Below are 22,004 nucleotides of genomic sequence, written 5' to 3'. Positions count from 1 at the left end.
TCCCGGTATGGAGTTATGCTGCTGCTCATCATTTTGATATTTGCTTGCCAAGGAATATGAGCATCGATCTCTAGTTTCTTTTGGCCAAATCCAAGTATTCTTTTGGAGCATTCGTTTAGTTCCAAACTGGAACCCCCTCTGCAATCTAGTTACACTACTCTTTGAGGTATTTTCATGGGAGTGTTGAAAAATTGGCGTTTCTTGTAACTTCAGCATGGATTTAACTATAGATCGAAACTCTGCGTTGGGCTAGAGACGATCTTGCGATTTTTGAGTTGAGTGGTGATCCATCGTCATCCAATACGGTCTGTTAAATTCATCTCCAACCATGTAGCTGAACTCATGGTTTGTTCGCCAAATGTCATCGATTCATTTTTTTTAAGCAGGGTGAGATTAACTACTTAGAAACCTCAACACTGTTCAATGATGGTTCCTCTCTCATCCATGAAGTTTAGCCTTTGATGGTGGTGATGTAGCATTAGTTCCTCGTATTCGAGTCTCCGGCCTTTATTACACGTTACTTTTTATATGTTTATTTTCATTGAGAAAAAGGTGCGATATTGACATGTCACATCATGTCACTTCACTTGAATGATTAGATTATTTTTTGGGTCAGACTTCAACGATTAGATTAACAAATCATTCAATAATGTGTAGACAAAAAGGATTTGATTAAACAAGTCAAAAGGACTTGATTGCTTAAAAGGAAGATCGAGGATCCAATTGCATAAGATGCAACAATTTGGGGACTAAAATTCGCATTTGATCCTCTCTCTCCTCACGAGTCCATTCCGCATCGTCGTTTCGTATCGCAACGCTTTGGGCAGAGCCGCAAATACGACACTGCAGCAACAGCACAGCGCAAATCAGACTCTGCGGATCCCTCCCTCCAAAAACAAATCGAACACTGCCCGAGACCGAGCCCGAGACCGAGCTCGAGCTCCATCTTCGCGCGAGGAAGGTCGAATCAAATTACGTGCATTTCGACAAACACCTTCTCTCTCCCTCTACCGATTGCACTTCGGCTTCCCCTGGTCGCCTTTGCAGGTACGAGATAAATATGCTCGCCGAGCGAAATGAATGGATCGTTCAAGCTTGCTTTGTCGCTCACATGACTGTATTGCGATTGACAATGAAGATCCTGGTGTTTGGTTGGCTGGTTCGTAGTTAAGATGGACTGTCCTGGTTTGATTGTTGTAGTAAAGATAATAAACGATTCCATTGCGGTGCGAGTAGAGTCTTTCTCCTTTTTGAGGAAGAATTAGTGTAGAAAGCCCTATTATACGAGGAGAGTGGTTTTGTTCGAAGGAATGTAAGAATTTTGTTGGTTGGATAGGCTTAAATAATCAGAGCATTGCTGTGTGGTTGAGTCAGTTCTGTTTAACGTGATTTAGTGTAAGTTTTTACGTGGGGGAGGTATACAGAGCCCAACACGCCAAAAGCATAAGCCATTCATTATTATTTTTTTCTTGTTCGATTAACTGTTAGTGGAATTGGGACTTGGTTGAGGATTTCGGCGATTTTATAATACCTAATTTTAAGAATCACATGACTGCCTTTTCCTTTCTGTTGTGTCTGTCACTATTCAGCCGACAAATAGAAATTAATTCTCCTGTTGTTGCTGATAAGGCACAATTCTTCTATCCTGTGTACACCTGTTAATTCTGTGAGTCCAACTTACTTACATGTTTCTCCTTTATGACTTAGAGGACTTGCAGTCTTTCTCAATTGTAACTTTCTTTCGTAACATGTGCACGTGGGAGTTATATCTTTGATACACTGATGACATCCTATGAGAACCCCCTATTCTTACACCAATATGTGATATTCTTTATTTCTTTCTTTCATTGTAGTCTCCAGTCCATCCTAAAAATTCAGAATCTATATCATGGATGGTGAAGCTGTCGATGGTGATGCCATCATTGCAAAACTTGCTGAAATGGGATTTGAATATTCTTCAGCAGTAGAGGCTGTGAAAGTGGTTGGTGCTTCAATAAATGATGCAGCTGACTATATCTTGAATGACCCTTGGAGAACCAATTTGGGTGCATCAACCAGTTCTAACCGTTCCAAAGTATGTGTAAAAGCTTTGGGAAAAAGAGCTTCGTCCCTGTCACAATTTTCAGGGAAAATGTGGCAATCTAACATTCTGGATCATTTTGGGACACAAATGCAAACCAAAAGAAGTAAATTTAATGTGGCAAAAGATGTTTTGAATGCGGGGTCAAAAATCTCTCCTGTCATGGAAGCAAACGAAAATGTCCATCCAGATATGCATCGAGATGCCAAGATCACATCAGAAATTATTGCTGTTGGTTGCCCAGAAGAGCTGCATTTGGATGCAGACTGGGAGCAGCAAGTTAATAGTCTCTTACGGAAGCACTTTGGTTATGCATCCTTGAAAAGCTTCCAGAGAGAGGCTTTGGCTGCTTGGCTATCTCACCAAGATTGCCTTGTTCTCTCTGCAACAGGATCTGGTGATGTTTATTTGCTTGTGACGGACTAAAATACTTTCAGACCTAGTGCTGATTCCATATTCAGAAATAATCTCTTTTATGCAGGTAAATCACTGTGTTTCCAGATTCCAGCCCTACTGACTGGGAAGGTGGTTGTTGTAATCTCGCCATTGATAAGTTTAATGCATGACCAGTGTCTAAAGCTCGCAAAACATGGTGTCTCTGCCTGCTTTCTTGGATCTGGGCAACCTGACAATAGTGTGGAAAAGAAAGCAATGGAGGGAAAATATGGTTTGATATATGTTTGCCCAGAGTCGGTTTTAAGGTAAGAGTTTGACAGGTCATATGCAGTGTCGTTACCTCTTTTGTCTTTTTTTTGCCGAGTGATATGGATCTTCCTACAGGTTGATAAAACCACTACAAAGTCTTGCAGCAGGCCGGGGAATTGCGCTATTTGCAATTGATGAAGTCCACTGTGTTTCAAAATGGGGCCATGATTTTCGGCCTGACTACAGGTTAACCCTTTTCTTCTGATCCCATCTCTGTTTATGACCTTGTTTGTCCGGCAGGTGATTAGCCATCTTAGACCTGACTTGCTAAAAATGTCACATACATTAATCATTGACATGATGGTAAAACTGTCATTTTACCTGATATATTTCTATCTTTCGTTTATGTAATACATTTTGATTTTCGTTACAGTCATTTCTTCTCTCTTTTTCTTACCAGTTGCTCAGTTATTTACCATGACTTTGACCATTGGTTCAGCTTTGCATGTTCACCAATTAAGATGATTAAGATATAGGGTAAGGATTCTTTCCTGACTGAAGTTTTTTTCACATTTTAGGAGACTGTCTGTATTAAGAGAGAACTTCAGCACATCCAATATGAAGTTCCTGAAATTTGACATCCCACTGATTGCTTTGACTGCTACTGCTACTAACCGTGTTCGAGAAGATGTTATTCAGTGCCTTTGCATGTCAAAGGAGACAAAGATAGTGCTTACATCATTTTACCGCTCCAATCTACGTTTTTCTGTGAGTTTGCTGTTTTCTTTTATTCTAAGGATTGGATTACATTTTATGTGTCCATAGGGATATTTAAGTGCTTGAAAACAGAAACATGCACCAGCATGATTTTTGGTAGATTTGCTCCTAATATGGACCTGCTGTTAACAGGTAAAGCATAGCAGAACTTCTTCACGCACTTACAAAAAGGATTTCCATGTTTTGATAAAATCTTATGGTACGAGAAGAAAGATTGGTGACGACCAGCATCTCGACTGTGCTGAAGATTCCAATAATACATCAGTATGCTCAGACGATGATTACTGTGACAGATATGAAGATGATGAAGTGAATTCAGTGAATAATGATAACAGCTCTTCAAGGGAGAAAGAATTGTCAGTTGAATACTTAGAAGATGAAACGGACACCTTCCAGGGTGTGGATGATTGGGATGGTATCGCTTTTTGTTAAAGGGCATACCTTCAGAATTCTGATTACTGCATGATGTTTCCACCATTGCTCTTTATATATGCTTGTAGGATGTGGAGCAAGGGACTTCATAAAAATTTAGTCATAAAATGGAAATTGTCCCAAAATTGTGCTAGAACTTATTCATCCTGTAATTTCACATGCTATTCAATTGGCCCTTGCAGTTCCCTGTGGCGAATTCCATGGAGAATCTGCGGAGTTAAGCCAGGAGATATGTAGTTCTTTTGAGACATCTGATTCACCATTGGAATGGGAAGAAAGGCTGAAGCTTCAGCAAGAGCCATTAGGACGTGGATCTACCATCATTTACGTCCCTACGAGAAAAGAAACTTTGACAATTGCCAAATTCTTGTGTGACTTCGGCATCAAAGCAGCAGCTTATAATGCCAAGGTTTCATTATGCATAAATTTAAGTGCCCTTTCAATTGATGTATTCTCAATTTGATGGTTTCATCGTGGTGTCATTCTTGCTTCAAACTACCCCACATCTCTTGTATCTATTACTAGCTTTTCGCTAGATTGTTTCTTAAATTATTCACCAAAAAAGGTGAATCACGTGGATAACTATCTCCAGAGATTACACATCTTGATTTCTGCAATGCTGCTATAGTAGGATATATACTTGTATCTGCAGAAATGGAGAAAACACACGTGCATTTCAAGCGCTCAATGAATGTTTACCTGGTAGGAGTGTGATGTCATGTACACTGTAAATGGTAGAAATTACAACTAGATATCGGATATCCTTCAACTCTCTTTGAAATCTTGACATTTTACTAGCAATTCAAATAGTAAATCCTTTGTAGCTGATAAGATGTTTATTTCTTTACAGTTGCCAAAATCATATCTTAGGCAAGTCCACAAGGAATTCCATGAAGACAACTTAGAGGTAAGCATAAATCTCTGTTGGATTATTGTCCTCTGCAAATATAGTGCATAAGATAAAAAGTATTAAGTGGCATGATCTGCATTTGATCGTTTGTAAAGTATCTCCTCCGTATCACAGCATGCAATAGGAATAGTTCATTGAGCATCTCCTTCATAATACTGCTATTCGAGACCTGCTTTATTGCCTGTCATCCAGGTTGTTGTTGCGACTATGGCTTTTGGAATGGGGATCGACAAGTTAAATGTCAGAAGAATCATCCACTATGGTTGGCCACAGGCCAGTATCTCATTGTCTTTTATATTGCGCTTATTTTCATTTTATCCTGTTCCTTTTCTTTCTTTTCTTGGCCATCCTTTTTTCCCTTGCTAAGAATGCTTAAGTGGCACTTCTTACACATGAGTTTGAGATTCCAGGTTGAATTCACTTGCAGAGTTTAGAAGCATACTATCAAGAAGCAGGGCGTGCTGGAAGAGATGGAAAATTAGCAGATTGCAGTAAGTTCTTTAAAACTGTTCATTGTGGTTTGAGGCAATTGCCATTAGTGTTGTGTAGCCATAGAGAGTCCTAGCGAATTCTCTACTTATAAGGGAACCCCAGGTGGGCAGGGAGGAAGAGAGTTCTATGTTGTTTTAAACCTCAGAAGAGCATAGAAATATATTTGCAACAAATAGATTTCCACTTTATATTCTTAATCATCCTTCATTTCTTGTCTATCAGCTCTAATTGGATGGAGAAATTTAGCTCACCTGACTGAATTGGTTTAGTTCTTTTTCACATTATGTATTAGACTTAGGATAACTTCGTACTCCTTTTGGTGAGTGATACTGGCAACAATGATGCACTCTGCAGTGTCTTTCTCCATTTTTTATTCTGGATTTTGTAAGCTACAATTTGTATTGTGTTTATCCTTACAAAAACGTCTTCTCTCCTCCACTATCAGTACTCTTTGCTAATTTCGCAAGAACACCAACTCTGTTGCCTAGTCAAAGAAGTGAAAATCAGTTGAAACTAGCATACCAAATGCTGTCTGATTGTCACAGGTATGTTTACTTAATCTCTTTTATTCCATTATGTCTTAATGTTTTATTGCCAGGCTTTTTTTTTTTCTGGTGCAGATATGGAATGAACACTGCAAACTGTCGAGCTAGAACACTCGTTGAGTACTTTGGGGAGCACTTCAGTTACGAGAAGTGCTATTTGTACATTGCTTATCCCTTTCTGTTTTATTTGGAGAATATGCTCTCACAAATTGTGGTCTATTGAGCAGCTACATCATGCTGAAAATTAAGTTGATGGTAGTTTTAGCTCCTTAGCCAGATTGACCAGATAAGACATATGATTTACCATTCCACTTCATGAAACCCTACCTTTGCTCATTTGGTATGTCATATAGGATTCAGAGAAGTCGAGAATGAATAGGATTCGGGGAAGATACTTAATTTTCTGAGCTCCCTTGTATGATATCAAGTGATTACTTTTCAAGATTGTGAAGTATCTATCATTGTAGGTGTGATGTGTGCATTAAAGGACCACCTGAGATGCTGAATGTGAGCGAAGAGGCAGATGTTTTCATGCAGGTTCTTGCTTCTCACAAGGTTAGCTCATAGAACTATGAGATATTAGAAGTTCATAGCTGGGTAATCTTCACAATATTTTGCATTCAAAGTCTCCAGTTCTATAATTTATTCTCATCGTATGAGATGTTCCACAAACATCGTCATAGTGGAGGATAGAAGGTTCTTTCTGTCATTTGAACTTGAAAGATATGCTTTAGATTGTTGACAGAGATGAGCATTTTCAACTCGTTTGGAGGAAAGATGAAGGGTAAAAGATAATTTTATTTGGTAGTCTGGCACCATCACATAATGATAAAGGAAGAGCAAGAGGATTTTCAAGTAGCAGTGGCCTTTCTTCTCCTAATTGAGTGAAGTTGTGCATTATAGATGGAATTGGCATTAATATGTGCGGTTGCTACTAAGGATCTTCCTTGTTTTTAGATAGCTTTACTTGCAAATTGTCAAGTTATTTTACAGTGACAGATGGTGATAGGTAATTTCTAAATCCCTGCAATGCAGAAACAACATGCCTTGTCTTGTGGAAACAGTGGATACACCGCCGACTCATATGATCATGATATTACACGTCGTGACGTCAAACAAAGACAGTATGTTGAGAAGCTATATCTCAGGCACTTGGTCAGCAAAATCAGGGAGCAGGTACTCTCTCTCTCTCTCTCTCTCTCTCACACACACACACACACCCCACTAGAAGCAGCTGTCTCCTTGAGGGAGGGGCAGTTCAAATATACCATCTTCTTCCTGGCAGTTTATCTGTTCATTCTCCTTTCTCCTCTTCTGGTATCCAAAGGGAGACCATATTTTCTTAGATCTGGTGGACAAATGCTTCACTGCTTGTCAGGTTCTTTTTGTTTGCTTGCTCCTGCTAGTGCTAAAATGCGACACTTGAAATGGTAAAAAAGAAGAGTGTACAAATAAGTTCGATGATGAGTCACGTGCTTTTCTCTGATATGGGTTGCATATATCCATTTATTTCCTTTGCACGATGCCAGCTGTTACCTGATGTGCTGATGTTCCCCTCTGCAGTCTCCTAAATACATGGCAACTGACATTTTATGGTGGCAAGGTCTTGCTCGAGTTATGGAAAGTAAAGGATACATCCAAGAGAGTGATGAGAAGGTATTTACTCTTATAATGAATTAAACTAGTCATTTTGTTGGAGAATATATAGAAAGGAGTAAATTCTGTCTTGCCATCGTCTGATAACTGGACAACACAGATATCAAGGACATTATTGTTAGCGATGGCTCTGCGTAATCTCTCGGTACGCTTGCCATCAGTTCAAAGCTTTCAGTTTATTGGAGGGAAATGCTTGCGTGGTTGTTTAGTTCCTTTAGATTTGCACACATTGAGAGACACTTCAGTCTTAAGTGTTTGGATGCACATTCAAATGTAGGTACACATCTGCGTCATCATGGGCTCCTTAGTATTCATGACTTCCTTTTTGCAGCCTCATGTTCAGATAAAGTATCCTGAGCTGACAGATCGGGGACATGATTTTGTGGAATCACAAAGAGAGGAAAGCTTGTACATATTTCCTGAAGCCGATATGGTTCTCTCGGGGAGAAAAGGGAAATCATTTTCCACTTTTTCTGAGTGGGGAAAGGGCTGGGCTGATCCTGAGATACGTCGCCAGCGCTTGGAGAGGAGGCGATTAAACAGGAGACCAAGAGAAAGGAAATCAAAAGGGAAATCAAAAAGTTTCAAGGCAAGTCAGAAAACCGTTCGAGGAAGGCTAGCTAAATTATTAAAACTAAACTCAAGGTGAGGCGATTGTTTTGGGTGGGGATTTGTCCGAGTGTCTGGTTTCATCTGTAATTACAGAAGTAGGCACTGACACATTGAGATGTATACTTTTTGGCGGAACAACTTTTGAATGTATATGCTTCAGCTTCAAATAGATCGTTCTATATGGACACTACATTCATCGCAGGTGATTACACGATGCACCGTAAATGTGGTGGATGGCGGGAGTCGTGCCTCATTGGTCATTTTTTAGCTGGTTTGTTGCAGTGAAATGCGTTTCACGTCGATGCATCGATCATGTTCTTGAGTCTTAACACGTCACCAAATATGGAATCCTGTCATCCAAGAGCGCATAACAGAAGTAGGTTTTCATTGTTGCTGCTCAAAACACGTTAGTAGCAGCCATTTCGTTGTGATCCTAGGAGATTTGCAGTCAAGGAAAAGAACAAAAAAACTGAACACTGTCCCCGCCCTCTTCATTTGATTGTACTGCCAATCCCGCGTCGTGATTGGATGGCTTTGCGATTGTCATAACTTCAATCGGTGTCGAAACATCTAATGGGCAGTGCGAACGGTAAGACATACCGTGGATTTTTGCTGCCTTTTCGACGACTCATGATTCGTGTATATAGTCGAAAGCAACTAATCTAAGGTAACCGTTCTTCTGTCTACTGGCCACCGATCCGACAGGATTATGGTAGAGGCGCCTGGTGCAAAAATAAAGTATAATTATAACTGGGTGGCTCGACAACACAAAGGCGCATCTGGTGTAGTGGTATCATAGTACCCTCCCACGGTACTGACCGGGGTTCGATTCCCCGGATGCGCACGTTCCTTTAGTTTTAGTTCTTCTTGTCTCTCGTTTGTCTTTTTCGTGGATGATCTGGTTTCTTCCAAATTATTTCCAAGCAGAACGGTAAGAGCTATTTTTTAGGCCAAGAATACCTTAAAACTGTTCTAGAAAGATAGAAAAATTGAGTAAGGACACCTCATTTCTATACGTATTGATCCATTCCTGCACAGGATATTTTTGGCACTTAAAACAGAGCGAAGTTTATGCTTCAAGTATATCGCAGGGGAAAATATACTAAAACGCGAAACACACTCTCATGGAACTACATTTGACTTTGTCTTCTTCAAATCTGAGCAAAAAAGTCCATGTCGGCTTTATGCTTTCTATTTCAGAAATAGTTATATGCTTCTTGACGGTCATATGTGCGTATGCACGATGATAGGCAATCGGAAATGTCACACGCTTGTCGGATGGCGAACATTTGGCCGGCCGGCGAGTTTAGAGCCTTTATCTGATATTAAATTAGTCACTTTAGATTTTTATTTAAAACAGTGTGAAATTTTATCCGAGGAATATAACATGCACGTGCTGGCCCTGTCACTGTCTAACCGGCACGAATCATTTCATTGCAAGTCATTGAAATGAAAGATCGAAGCTGTACCAGCGTTGACATATATATTATATACGGCAAGTGTCGATTTTTTTTGTTTCTGATCTGGGACAATCGTGTCGCGGCGGTGCAATTTGATTCGCCTGGGAACGTGAAATTCATTCGCACACGAAACCCGGGAGTCATTTTTCTTTTTTCGAAACGAGAACCCAACAAATAAATGCCATTCATTAATCATGCAGAGCATGACACCTGGATCAAACTTGGACATTGACCTCGGAGTCAACAACTTAAGGTTGTTTCTTTGCAGGATCAGAAGTTGTATTTATGTGGGATCGTTCGATGGAGACATCAACTGAATCTGGGGTATCACTATCACTTGATCTCTGCTCAGGAGCTTCCTACAGGTAATTTTGCTTCTGCTTCTTTCCTCTCTGCACATTGCTCTGTTCCAATGCGTGCCTGCAAAAGCTTTTACTGCTGGAGGGAAGTCCGGAGGAACTTTGGCTTTCAAAGTATCATTAGCAGAGTAAAATTTTCACTATATTTTCTTCCCCCGTGTAAAATTTTATGCTACAGATGGCCGGAATTGCTGTTGCTGGTTCTGTTCTGTTTCAGGCAAATGCTGGCAGTAAGTACCTTGGTCTATTTCATGCAAATGCTTCTGTTATATGTTGGCGCATCTATGTTTAATATGTTGCAATTGGGTCTGTTTGCCTAGAAACAGGAAGTATATGTGGTCCACCTTCTTAGGTCAAAGTTCTTATTTCTGCGGATTAGGACATCTTTCTGGCGCATCTTTGCAGTAAATAGAAGCTCAAGAGTTCGTCTGATATGGTGCGCTTTAGAATGCTTGTAGGCCGTGCCCGGTGGAACCCGTGTCCCCGCCACACATTTTTAGCAGAGATGGTAATGTTATTGCATGTTTCTGGTGAATGTAGAATCGGTAATTCCAGATCCTAGGGGTAGGTGAATCTCACGAGAGAGCCATTAGATCTAAAGGTCGAAATGTGTTGTCGGCATAGGTTGGATTCATATTAAGGATCTTGGAGGGGGTAGCAGATCCCCTGGTTAATTTTATGTTCTTTTGTAGTTGTAGTTGACAGTCCTTTTAATAAACTACCTTATTTGTTTGAATGCCAGAATCAAGGCCATCAGTATCGATTCCTGTCCAATTGCACAAAGAATTCATGCCAGCTCTCCCGGCATTTATTTCCTTGAATCAGCGGCGACATGGTTTGTCTCCTTTGAATTTTATCAGAAGCAACGTTTAACACCACTCTTTTCCTTTTGTCATCATTTGTTCATTTTCTGCTTTTGCCACCTGCAGAAGTACTTCCCTCCAAGTCTCTTCAAACTAGTTTGATTAGATGTTTTGATACAAATAAGGGAGCTTCTGCTAAATCTGAAGCAAATGCAAAACCAAATAACAGATATTTTGACAGAGATACAATTGCCGATGCTGCTGCCAGGATTGCTCCGGCAGTTGCTAATGTATATTCTCAACAAGGGCGAGGTATGCCATGCGATCTTTCTAGTATTGAGTCCTCCTGGCCGAAAATCTTCTGTTACTTTTATCTTTTTTTGCGGTAATCTGAAAACTCTCTCCTTATCTTGCTGGTCTGTGCTAGCTGGGGAGATAGGTTCTGGAACTGTTATTCATGAGGATGGCTACATCTTGACCTGTGCTCATGTTGTCTTCAACACAAAAAACGCTATATATTCGGCTGATGGGGAGGTTGGTGTCTGAGGATGTACTTTGCTGTCCAAATTTAGTGGCCTAAGTTCAAGTTTCTCACTTTGTTTTTTTTTTATTTACCATGTCATCTTGGAAGTTATGATATTATCTAAGGATGGGAAAGATTACCATTTCTTACCCTTCAACTTTGCTCAATATATGGTCATTGTATTTCTCTGCACATAAGCATGTAACTGGACGGCATAAAGAACATTGCACTACCAGTATCTGCATGATTGGTGGAGTTTTACATGCACGTATTGCTTCCTCGACCCAATGTTGATGAGAATGTAACTCTGAAGTGCCAGGGACTTGGGTTAAATTATGTTCTGGTTTTGTATGTCACTGTGTTGGAAAAAAAATTGTTAAGAAAGTCCAAAAACCAGAGTATAAACATTAGGTGGAGGGGGCTACATGTATATAAGGCCCAGACAGATCCATATTGAAACTTGGTTGAGTACTTTGAGTACTAAAGATTGTGGATGCTTCCATTTTCTAGACAAAACTCACCGATTTAAGCGTGGATGGTCCTGGGTTCTTGGCTTACAGAAAGAATGTCGCAGGTTTCTGTATGCTTGCAAGACGTGGAGAAAAGTATTGTAGGCCGAGTTGTTGATGCTTATGTGGATCTTGACATTGCCGTTATAAAGATCGATTCCCCAAGTTCTCCCCTTCCAACAGCAAAAGTTGGCTCATCTAGTAAGCTTCGTCCTGGAGACTGGGCAATAGCCATGGGCAGTCCACTTTCCCTTCAACATACTGTTACGCTCGGGATTATCAGGTCATTCAGCTTGTACTTTGACCAAGCAATTAATTTTTGTCCAAGGCTTTGTATTCCTTAGCTGATTGTATCATCACCAAAGTATGGATGTGCAATTATTACTTGAAGTGACAGTTCCTTCCTTCCTTCTTTTGCTTAATGTAGCTGTGTTCATCGCACAAAGAATGAGTCAGGACTTCCAGGAATGCCCATGGAGTATCTACAGACAGATTGTGCAATCAATCCAGTAAGATACAACAAATCCTGTGTTTGCCCCTGTCTGTGATTGGTTTGTGTTTCCTTTGCTGTTGCATTCACATATTCAACCTTAATAACATTAGACGAGTCTGTGTGCATTAGCTGCTATATCAGGAATCAGGATACAGTTCTGGTCAAACTCCTAGATATGTGTTACATTAATGTGGGAAGAATAGGAAGTACGATGGCAATTAGTTATATGGGGAAAGTAAGTCTAGCCAACAGAGAGGTGCGATGCTACTTGAGAATTTCTAGAAGCATGAGAAATGGAAAAAGGGGGATTGTGTATCTCGTCATTAGCATGCCACCTATCCGTGAAATGTTGGCTGCCGCCTATCATCACCTGGATGTCTATAATGCAGACTTGTAGACCATACACAAATACAGTCTAAGTGAATAGAACTGGGACTGCATCAATGGTAAGTTCACGTGCATGCGCTTCTCTGTCCAACCTAAGCTAGTTCTTTTGGCATAACTGTGGTATGCTCCTTAACTTGACAACAAGTTGCCGTCTTTTCGTTGTTTATGAAGGGAAATTCTGGGGGTCCTCTTTGCAATGTTGACGGAGAAGTAGTCGGTGTCAATCTTGGGACTGTGAATGTGGAAAAAGCATCTGGAGTGAGCTTTGCAGTACCGGTTGATTTTATTTCAGCAATTATAAAGCCCTTCCAGAATTGTCGGTACGTTCTATTTTGGTGCCTCAGAACCTGCTTTATATGTAACTGTCGTTATGAATTCTTCTATCGGTATGATATTCAATAGTCTCCTATTCTCTATCATATAACAAAATGGGTGACTGATCTTAAAGCAAGTGTTTCATTGATATCCTGATGTGCATGTCGTTCTTGATCAATGGGATACTTCCTATTGCATTTTCTGTGACAACTCCAGATGTTGGATGGAAAAGAAATAGTTCGATGACATCTCTCTGTTATGCTTAAACAATTAGTCATTCATCAGTAACTAAATTGGTCATGTCAAAGTCTTCTGCAGTATTAGTTCTCCAAACTTATCTCCTAATAGAAATCATTTGAGTAAGTTCTTGGTTAGAGAATTTATGATATTTCAAGCATGTTCTCTTTACCTATGTGACAGATAGTAACTTTGTGGCAGGAGGCCTGTACGACCTGATTTTGGCTGGGTTATGCAGAACGTCAGCGAGGAGAACTTCAAAGCACTTAAAAAATATTACCCGCAATTTCCTAATGCTAGAGAAGGTGTCTTTGTACAAAAGGTATGTCTTGATATTTCTTATTCAGGAATTATGGAAATGTCCTCTCTCTTTTTCCACAATGTCGTCAGTTTTTCAGAAGAGCGGCCAAATTTTGTGTACAAAATTTGCTACTGTTGGATATTGTATTGCTAAGGTCGCTCTTGTTTTGTTTAACTCGTCATCTTGCTTCTCATTTGTCCTCTCTTTCTCCTCGTGAGACATGCTATTTGAAATTATTCATGAAAACCTCGTTCGGAGAAATGTTCTGTCAAATAAACCAACATTACTTGTCGACTGTGCTATGATAAGAACCATACTGAATAAGTGACATTAACGCCACGCTGGTGCTGTCATTTCTTTGTGAAAGTGCCCCAAAGAAAGCTCTCTCTTCAGGAGATGACTTATGTTGCATGCTTTTGAGTAATCATTTGACTAGTGAAAGTGTCGATCCACATGAATCTATCCTCACTACTTTTGACAGTGAAACTTGTATTTTGCGTCCTCGTGGAAATTTGAAATCTAAGGTCATCATATTCCCATATGCTGTTCAAGCTGACCTTTTTAGACAGATGCATGCTTCTTATTTGTTTATATTGCCTGTACCTTACGTATTCTTATCTTCATCAGGTAATAAAAGGATCCCCTGCTGATCGTGCTGGCATTCGAACCGGTGATGTCGTCATGTATTTCAATCTAAAACAAGTTCGAAACATGAAAGAGGTAAAAAGTTTTCTTGATCTAACAAGCGTCAATTCTGATTCATAAGTTGTCTGCTTGGCACATTGAGCAAATAATAAATCGAACACTGGAATCTTAATCAAAGATCTCAAGTAGTGTACAACGCGTTCGTGGGAATGACTTGCACTCGTTTTACTTGATGTCGGCCTATCCTTGACGTGAAATGAGTAAGGCTTCAAAGGCTTGTCAGTCTCTACATGAAAAGTAGTTTCAAGATGAGGAATCTTAGACGGTATATAAAATCAAAGAAGTGAAGATAAATTATGCAGAATGAACAAACAAAGTTCTTCACTATAAACTGAAGTGTCTACAGTTTGCAATGGCAGCTCAACTTCAGCTGTCTTGACTTATTTGGTTAGTTATCGTTATTGAGAACGAGAACTAAAGCGCTTGATTTACCAATTTGTTGCAGATGATGGATGTTATGGGGGAGAGACCTGGAGCACCTGTCATGGTAATTGTGAAGAGGGTCCGGTCTGGCAAGGAAAAATTGGTTCGTCTGACCATTACTTTCGAGGAGAAAGATGTCGCTCCTCCAAGGCCTCGACTTTGATCAAAGCGTAGTTATCTGCAGTATGATCGATGTCCAAAGCGATCTGTTTGTCGCGACCTAAAAAAAATAAACACGTTAATTTTCGGGCTAATGGATTATCAGGTTAATTAATTAACTAACCTAACTCGGACTCTCCCAAGTCCATACCAAATCGCAACTTATGGTTCATGTGATTATCTTGCAAAAGATTTTTCATTTTTTGGAGCCGCCACTAATCATTTTTGGTAGGTTGATTAGAAACCTAAATAAAATAGCGGGAGAAAACTATCTTATTTCCGCGAACCAGAGATTTTGAATTCGGGGGATTTGGTTACGTCAGATTTCTCTAACGCCCTTTCGGTACCATTTTCATGAAAAATATTTGATTTGGCTATTTTGATGGATTTTGCTTGAAATTCAAAGATGCAATTTTTTTGGTTTTTTCTTCTTTTTTATGGGGATGTAAAACATTGAACTTTGTACGATATACACCATGGGTGATTTAGAAAGAAAGAAAACGCAGCCAGTCACGAGTATTTATAAAAATAAATTAACATGTAATAATGTTAAAATTTGAAACACGTGGCATGTCTAAAATAAACAAACAAATATTCAAACCAAACGATTACATTTTTGTAGATCGAGATGGAAAGGATTACCTTCTATTACACAAAATCTTACTCACATACACGTTATAGTTCCCTTCAAGATCTCGGAGCTGGAAGAACGCGGCTGTCGTCGAAAATGGCAAGCAATGGCCTTGTTGGGTTGCGAGGGGCGAAATATGTGTCGGGACTCGTCGAAGATGATGCTCGACTAAAACACTTTTCTTCACTCTCGAATTTTCTCTTCCGATTTTTCTCAAGAACTCTCTTTTTCCTCTCTAAAAATTCCTCTCAAAAACTCTCTCAAAACTCTCTCAATTCTCTTCCACTCTTCCTAAAAAACTCTCTCAATTCTCTTCTACTCTCTCTCTCAATTCTCTTCCACTTCCCCCTAAAAAACTCTCTCAATTCTCTTCTACTCTTTCTCTCAATTCTCTTCCACTTCCCCCTAAAAAACTCTCTCAATTCTCTTCTACTCTTTCTCTCAATTCTCTTCCACTTCCCCCTTCTAAAACTCTTCTCAAGAGCTCTCTCTTTTATAGGCGAAGTTCTTCATCCTTCATTCTTCACCTTCATTTCTTCACCTTCCATCTTCATCTTCTCTTCTTCATCTTCATTTCTTCACCTTCCATTTTCATCTTCCCTTCTTCATCTTCATTTCTTCACCTTTCATTTTCATCTTCCCTTCATTATCTTCCCTTCATCATCTTCCCTTCTTCATCTTCTTTTCATTATCTTCCCTTCATCATCTTCCCTTCTTCATCTTCTTTTGGTATTTGCAATACAGTCCCGAAGTTCCAAGTATTTGCAATACGGTCCCCGAAATTTTAAGTATTTGCAATACAGTCCTTGAAGTTTCAAATCTTCTCGGTGTATTTTTCCATCCCGTGCCTAGTCTAGACGCATGCTAAATTAAGTGTTCCGCTTTGCCCGATTATATGCCAATGCAATGTACGCTAAAAATAAATATGTGAGATGATTTTTTATAATTTTTATGCAAAAAATAGATTAATCAAAATTTAGGCGTCAACAGTGCCCCTCTTTGAGTGGAGGCTCGTAGAGGTTCCGCTCAAAGACAAAATTGAATCCTAAATTTTGACAGTGCAAATTATGGATGAACTTTTTGGCGGGATTTTTAATCCCATTTTTTATGTAATGAAGTGATGCATGATATGCAAGACTCGTAAATAATATGTGTCATAATTTCCCTTTTTCATGTTAGAGAAACTGCACATGGATCGCATACAAGAATACCTGTTTTACCAAATTTCTCGTAAGCTAATGGTTCTCTTAATTTCCAAGCTTCTTTTGGCAGATGCAAGGATTTTAAGGTATCGGTGCCTTATCCGTTACTCGCAGGCTTTTTTCCTGTGCGAGACAGCGCAAAATATGTGTGTCGTTCGAGATCACAAGAGCTACGTCGTTGTGAGTCGAAAGAAGTGAAATCAAGTTCACAAGAGCTACGTCGTTGTGAGTTGATTAAATGTTGAAATCGCCAGTGCATATGTCTTCATGATTTGATAAAGGAGCCGAAAATCATAAGAGCTATGTCATTATGAGTCGACTAAAGGTCAAGATCACCGGTGCATACGTTTTCGTGATCCGAAACCGAAATCATAAGAGCTACGTCGTTATGATTTGAAGAGATGTCAAGATCGCCGGTGCATATGTCTTCACGTCCCGAGATTAAAACCATAAGAGCTACGTCGTTATGATTTGATAAGATGTCAAGATCGCCAGTGCATATGTCTTCACGTCCCGAGATTGAAACCATAAGAGCTACGTCGTTATGATTTGATAAGATGTCAAGATCGCCAGTGCATATGTCTACACGACTTGACGGAAGAGGCATATTGCCCGAATTGAACAATATTTGATAGGAGCACCATCGAATGGAATCGATAAGTACAAAAGGGGCATATTGCTCCGAATTGAATCATAACAACTATCATGAGAAGAGTTGTTAATTTGAAAAGGGGTTCGAAAACTTACCCGGGTTCTCCAAACGATTAATCAAGGAACGAAGCGGATTGTCGTATCGTACCTGGTAGGCATTTGCCAACAAAACTTGCTCATTCAATAATCCTTGGATGAATTTCGAGACCTTGGGAGGGAACTCGAACATCGGGAATGTATTACCTATCATAGAATGTCATAGGTAACACACACAAACATATTCAACAATGAGTATAATGCAATCACTCATACTATGGTTCATGCATAACCATTCTGTCAAGTTTGCATTACCAATTTTGTCCAGGGAGGTTCTCACATTACGAATACCTCGAATGTGAGCTGAATGGGGGACTTCATCCAAAGGGCTTTCTCTCACTCTCGAGAAAAGCTATTTATCTTGTCTCAGGATTCAAGAGAAATCACTCAATCTTTCCATCATCGCATTCGATAAGGATCCAAGTAATCTCGCAATTGATACGACCGAGTCGATCCGGAGGTCTTGATTAGGACCGTAATGAGAGCTAGGTCAAAGGTTTACAAAGGGGACTCCAGTTTGAGTCAAGGTTCTTTGAAATGAATTTCTTCATCATTTGCTCCGGATTTACAAGTCAAGAATCCTGCAAAAATGAGAGAGAAATAATCTTGCTCGAACTTCTTCGAGTGATGCTTAAAATCATTTAACTCTACGTTAACTCAAGTGCCCTAATCGAAAGAGACTTTGGAGGGTTATAACGTAGGCTAGGATTGGGGACCGAGGAACGAAAAGGCTCGTTTTGGCTCGAAATTAAATGAGAAGGGGCTTGACGTTGGTGATCATCGCCGACTAGTCACCGATCTTGGTCTTCCGGAAATGTCTTCAGAAAGAATACCATCATTGAATGAGGGATGGTAGTTTTCTACTGAAAATTGCACTTTACAAACCGATTTCTTGGGGAGTCTTCTTCACAACAAGTGTCTGTCAAGGATTTGCAAGAGACACAATGCAAACATGTACATGGAATTTACAACTTAACATGCAAAAATGTACATTCAAAATTCAGAAGTACTTTACAAATGAATGTGCATTGGCCTTACTTTTGGTAGGCACTTTGCTTTTCCTATGCTTGAAATTTTCATATGAGATCGGCCTTTGCTTTTCTTACTCCCGACTCTCATTTTTCTTTTTTTCTTCTTTTTTTCGAGAAAAGATTTCTTTTCCTTTTTCTTTGAGAGCCCTTCGACATCTCTTTATTTTGCTTTTTTTTTTTTTGTTTTTTTTTTTTTTAGAGCGGGCCCTTCTCCTTTAAGTGAGTTTGCCTCTCCTTTTTTTACAATCCCATGACTTTGAACCAGGAATTACAGCAAGCATAAAAAAATGTAGCATACAAGAAATGAGTCCATTCGGGAATTCTCCCGTTGACCCGACCATCTCCAATTCTAATCCTTGGGAAAATGCTATCTTCGTCTTTGGAATGAGCAAATGATCACCAACGGGGGTTTAAGAAATGAATTTGCAGGCTCAAGTGGGCTATGCAAAGAATGAAGTGTATAGGATAGAGAAATGAATGCTCTTCATCATCCTAAGGCACTTGAATTAAAATTCGAGTATAAATGCAAAGAAACACCCGAAGATTAATGTTAGTCCGAGCAAGAAAATTTCTAACCATTTACCTCGTGTTGCTGCTGAAATTAACTCGTCTGGACCCCGATGTGGGGTGGTTCTTAACAGGGGTAAAGAAATGAAACCACCGCTCAAAAGGGGTAATCAATGGATCACCTGTAGTGTTTGGGATAGAAAACTGAATGCCTCTGTCATTTCGGCTATCGTACCTTTCGCGAGAAAACTCTTTACCTCGGGGAATGCGGAATTTAGCCATCGTTCAACTCTCCCGAAAAAATGGGACGTGTTTGGGAAAGGATTGCCTTTCATCATCCCGCCCTGCCCCATTCCATACATTCGATGTATCTTATGTAGTTCATGTTCCTTATTCAGAGTTGGTAAATTAAACATGAGGAACAATCATGCGCAAACTATGCAATGTATGAGTGTTTTTGAGCATATAAAATGCAGCAACTTTTTATTTTGGTGGACAGAATTCGCAAGCACATAAGAAACTTTTTAGGGGCGTGGATTGGGAGTTGCCCCCGCTCATGCAAATGAGTTGCAAAAACTTCATTATCCGGTTCGAGACATGAGATTGTCAAAGGCTTCAGGAATTTCTTATTTCATTAATTTTTCGGGGAGAATGGATACTTCCCTATCCGGAAAGGCAGTGACCCCCGTAAAAATCAAAAGGGAAAGCATCAATGTACGTTCTCATGTCCTAAACGAGTTGAAACGATACCGCTTTACCCTTGTACGAATTTCTTGTGAACTTTGAATTGAAAAGATCAACTCATCTGGATCGGATTGTATGGCCGGGATGTTATCTCTCCGGTTTTGTAACCATCCGGGCTGAGCTTCAATCGGTCATTGAACTACTGAAGCAAAAAGGTTTTTATTAATCTTTGTACATTGATGCCAAATCCCGGGATCGAACCCGGAACACCTCGGACCACTGTCATTCCCCCAACCACTAGGCCGTGGTGATGTTGGCGTCCACGGTTGGTTCGCTTTTTGTTATATTGTTCTCAAAACAGTTGGCAATCTCCTGTCGAGAATGAAATAAGCTTAAATCGAGTTTGAAATGATTGAGAGCCAATTGGGACGATACGGAGTTACCCATCTTTGAGTCCGCTTGGCCTTTTACTCGTATTCTCCCAAGTAAGGCTATTCGGAATCTCTTTTTACGGGCGTTCAGGGGCGTCGTCCACAAATTGATTTTCTACGGGCCTAGCTTAACAAGGAACTCACGCATTTGATAAGGGAGGAGAAAATTCGCCCTTTAACTCTAGGCAAATTCTAGACAGCTAGAAAGTAAAAAAAAATATCCCACGCAGGGGAACTATACATGGAATCAAAGAAGTATTCATGCGAGATTGGTTCCACCTCTCTTGCTTGGCCATTCCAATGATCGACTGATTTTGTCTTGGATTATACACCAACGATCGTTGTTCAAGGATCCATAATCACTTGCTTCGGATCACAACTCTGGAGGTCCTTCAGCTCCGAACCGGCTGATCAATGTGGTGAGCTCATCATCAAAGTAATCTTCTGATTGATACTCGAATTGGGTAGTGTTACTTGCTAACACTAGCGACGGATTTCCCACTTTGTTTTCACCGTGAGCGATCTGACCCCTTGAGCTTGAGCTTCCGCCGTTGCTCGGAAACTTGTAGGGATGATCAACCGGTCTGCCTGCTAGAACCACCAGCGGAAGGTTGGTATGACATGTATTCTTGATTGGGAAGTGGCCGAGTACCTTTTGCTCGGTAGATTTTCCCGGTATTGATCTTCCAATCAACTTTGGTCCTGTCGTTTTGATTCCGAGCTGCATCGTGCTTCCTCAGCATAGCTTGAGACAAGATACGTAAGGAAGGAATTTCCACTTCAACCGGTAGAACAGCCTCCATTCCATATACAAGAGAATACGGGGTTGCCCCCGTAAATGTCCGGATCGAGGTCCGATACGCCATAAGTGCAAATGGCAACCTCTCATGCCAATCGCGATAATTTTCAGCCGTCTTTGCTAAGATTTTCTTAATGTTCTTATTGGCGGCTTCTCTTGCTCCATTCATCCGAGGACGATATGGGGAAGAGTTCGGATGCTTGATCTTGAATTCCTTGAACAATTCGTCCATTAGCTTGTTGTTTAAGTTCGAGCCATTGTCGGTGATTATGGCTTTAGGTGAACCGTATCGAGCAATGATATCCCGGCGGATAAATTTCACGATATTTCGTGTCGTGACCGCTAAATAGGATGCGGCTTCGATCCATTTGGAGAAATAGTCAATCGCCACCAAGATGAATCGATGGCCGGTGGATGCTTTAGGGTTGATAGGGCCGATAACATCAATGCCCCACATAGAAAACGGCCATGGTTCGGATAAGCGATGCAACTCATTTGGAGGGACATTAATCTTGTCACCATGAATCTGACATTTGTGACAGCTTCGGACATGCTGAGTACAATCTCTTTCGAGCGTGAGCCAATAATAACCCAATCTCATAATCTTCTTAGCTAACAAGTGGCCATTCATGTGTGGACCACAGATCCCTTCATGCACTTCTATCATCAGACGAACCGCTTCGGTTGAATCAATGCATCTTAGCGGGACGTAATCGAATGACCGCTTGTACAAATTCTCTCCGTTCAAGAAGAACTTCGAGGCCATCTTCCTTATGTACTTTTGGTCAGATACGGTACTTTTTGAGGAACTCCCGCTTCTGAATATAAGTTTTGATGTCATGGTACCACGGCTTACCGTCGGGTTCATCGATTACGGCCATACAATATGCCGTCTTTTTTAATACCTCGATCTTCGGTGGGTCAACCTCAAGTCCATTGGCGACTTGTAACATTGAAGACAAGGTAGCCAATGCATCAGCGAATCGATTATGAGTCCTGGACAAATACTCAAATGAGATATCCTCAAATTCCTCCACCAGTTCATCCAGATGGTAGGGCATCTTGAACTTCTCCGGCACTGCGACCTTTGAAAAGATAGACAGGTCAATCCGGGGTATGTTGTGAGTTCCCTCAACCTCTCGGATCCTC

At 40.3% G+C, this 22,004-nt stretch overlaps 2 protein-coding genes and 1 non-coding gene across 11 annotated transcripts in view; all 3 read left to right on the top strand.

The window, feature by feature from the left end:
• Positions 1 to 788: 788 nt before the first annotated feature.
• On the top strand, positions 789 to 8,318 carry LOC115744000 (ATP-dependent DNA helicase Q-like SIM). Of its 2 annotated transcripts, none has more exons than XM_030679068.2 (16): positions 789 to 1,047; positions 1,861 to 2,477; positions 2,562 to 2,781; positions 2,861 to 2,971; positions 3,304 to 3,493; positions 3,635 to 3,917; positions 4,117 to 4,343; positions 4,785 to 4,841; positions 5,037 to 5,117; positions 5,272 to 5,335; positions 5,782 to 5,881; positions 5,957 to 6,040; positions 6,349 to 6,436; positions 6,917 to 7,057; positions 7,445 to 7,537; positions 7,869 to 8,318. In XM_030679068.2, exons 2-16 carry the CDS (start codon positions 1,889 to 1,891, stop codon positions 8,184 to 8,186), a joined length of 2,646 nt encoding a protein of 881 aa, XP_030534928.1. In that variant the 5' UTR covers positions 789 to 1,047; positions 1,861 to 1,888; the 3' UTR covers positions 8,187 to 8,318. The 2 variants fall into 2 exon arrangements, with proteins under 2 accessions (XP_030534928.1, XP_030534929.1); XM_030679069.2 differs by having other exon boundaries at positions 1,854 to 2,477.
• A 604-nt stretch (positions 8,319 to 8,922) lies between these two features.
• Positions 8,923 to 8,993, top strand: TRNAG-CCC. The gene has a single exon. It is a non-coding gene; the product is annotated as a tRNA-Gly (tRNA).
• A 687-nt stretch (positions 8,994 to 9,680) lies between these two features.
• The window catches only part of LOC115743838 (putative protease Do-like 14), a 25,358-nt gene continuing 13,034 nt past the window's right edge, over positions 9,681 to 22,004 (top strand). Inside the window, exons 1-11 of one of the 8 annotated variants that reach the window (XR_007197893.1) lie at positions 9,707 to 9,974; positions 10,143 to 10,198; positions 10,711 to 10,803; positions 10,898 to 11,083; positions 11,199 to 11,305; positions 11,869 to 12,086; positions 12,231 to 12,312; positions 12,855 to 13,003; positions 13,437 to 13,557; positions 14,164 to 14,256; positions 14,687 to 14,870. Coding sequence is in view for 6 of the 8 variants with exons in the window: in XM_048276566.1 (XP_048132523.1) it covers positions 9,895 to 9,974; positions 10,143 to 10,198; positions 10,711 to 10,803; positions 10,898 to 11,083; positions 11,193 to 11,305; positions 11,869 to 12,086; positions 12,231 to 12,312; positions 12,855 to 13,003; positions 13,437 to 13,557 (1,098 nt within the window). In the remaining 2 variants the exon portion in view is untranslated. The other 7 variants (XR_007197873.1, XM_048276566.1, XM_048276676.1 and 4 more) reach the window with 7 other exon arrangements.

Source organism: Rhodamnia argentea, chromosome 1 (assembly GCF_020921035.1).
Source record: "Rhodamnia argentea isolate NSW1041297 chromosome 1, ASM2092103v1, whole genome shotgun sequence".
NCBI classification, from domain to species: domain Eukaryota; kingdom Viridiplantae; phylum Streptophyta; class Magnoliopsida; order Myrtales; family Myrtaceae; genus Rhodamnia; species Rhodamnia argentea.
Note: the sequence above shows the minus strand (reverse complement) of the source record. Positions and strands in the feature narration are given on the sequence as shown.

What these genes read in the sequence shown, in the direction of transcription:
- LOC115744000 (XM_030679068.2), top strand. Translation starts at nt 1,889, where the DNA reads ATGGATGGTGAAGCTGTCGATGGTGATGCCATCATTGCAAAACTTGCT. An exon ending in TCCACTATGGTTGGCCACAG is followed by an intron (nt 5,118 to 5,271) that starts GCCAGTATCTCA and finishes ATTCACTTGCAG; the next exon opens with AGTTTAGAAGCATACTATCA. An exon ending in TCCAAGAGAGTGATGAGAAG is followed by an intron (nt 7,538 to 7,868) that starts GTATTTACTCTT and finishes TCCTTTTTGCAG; the next exon opens with CCTCATGTTCAGATAAAGTA.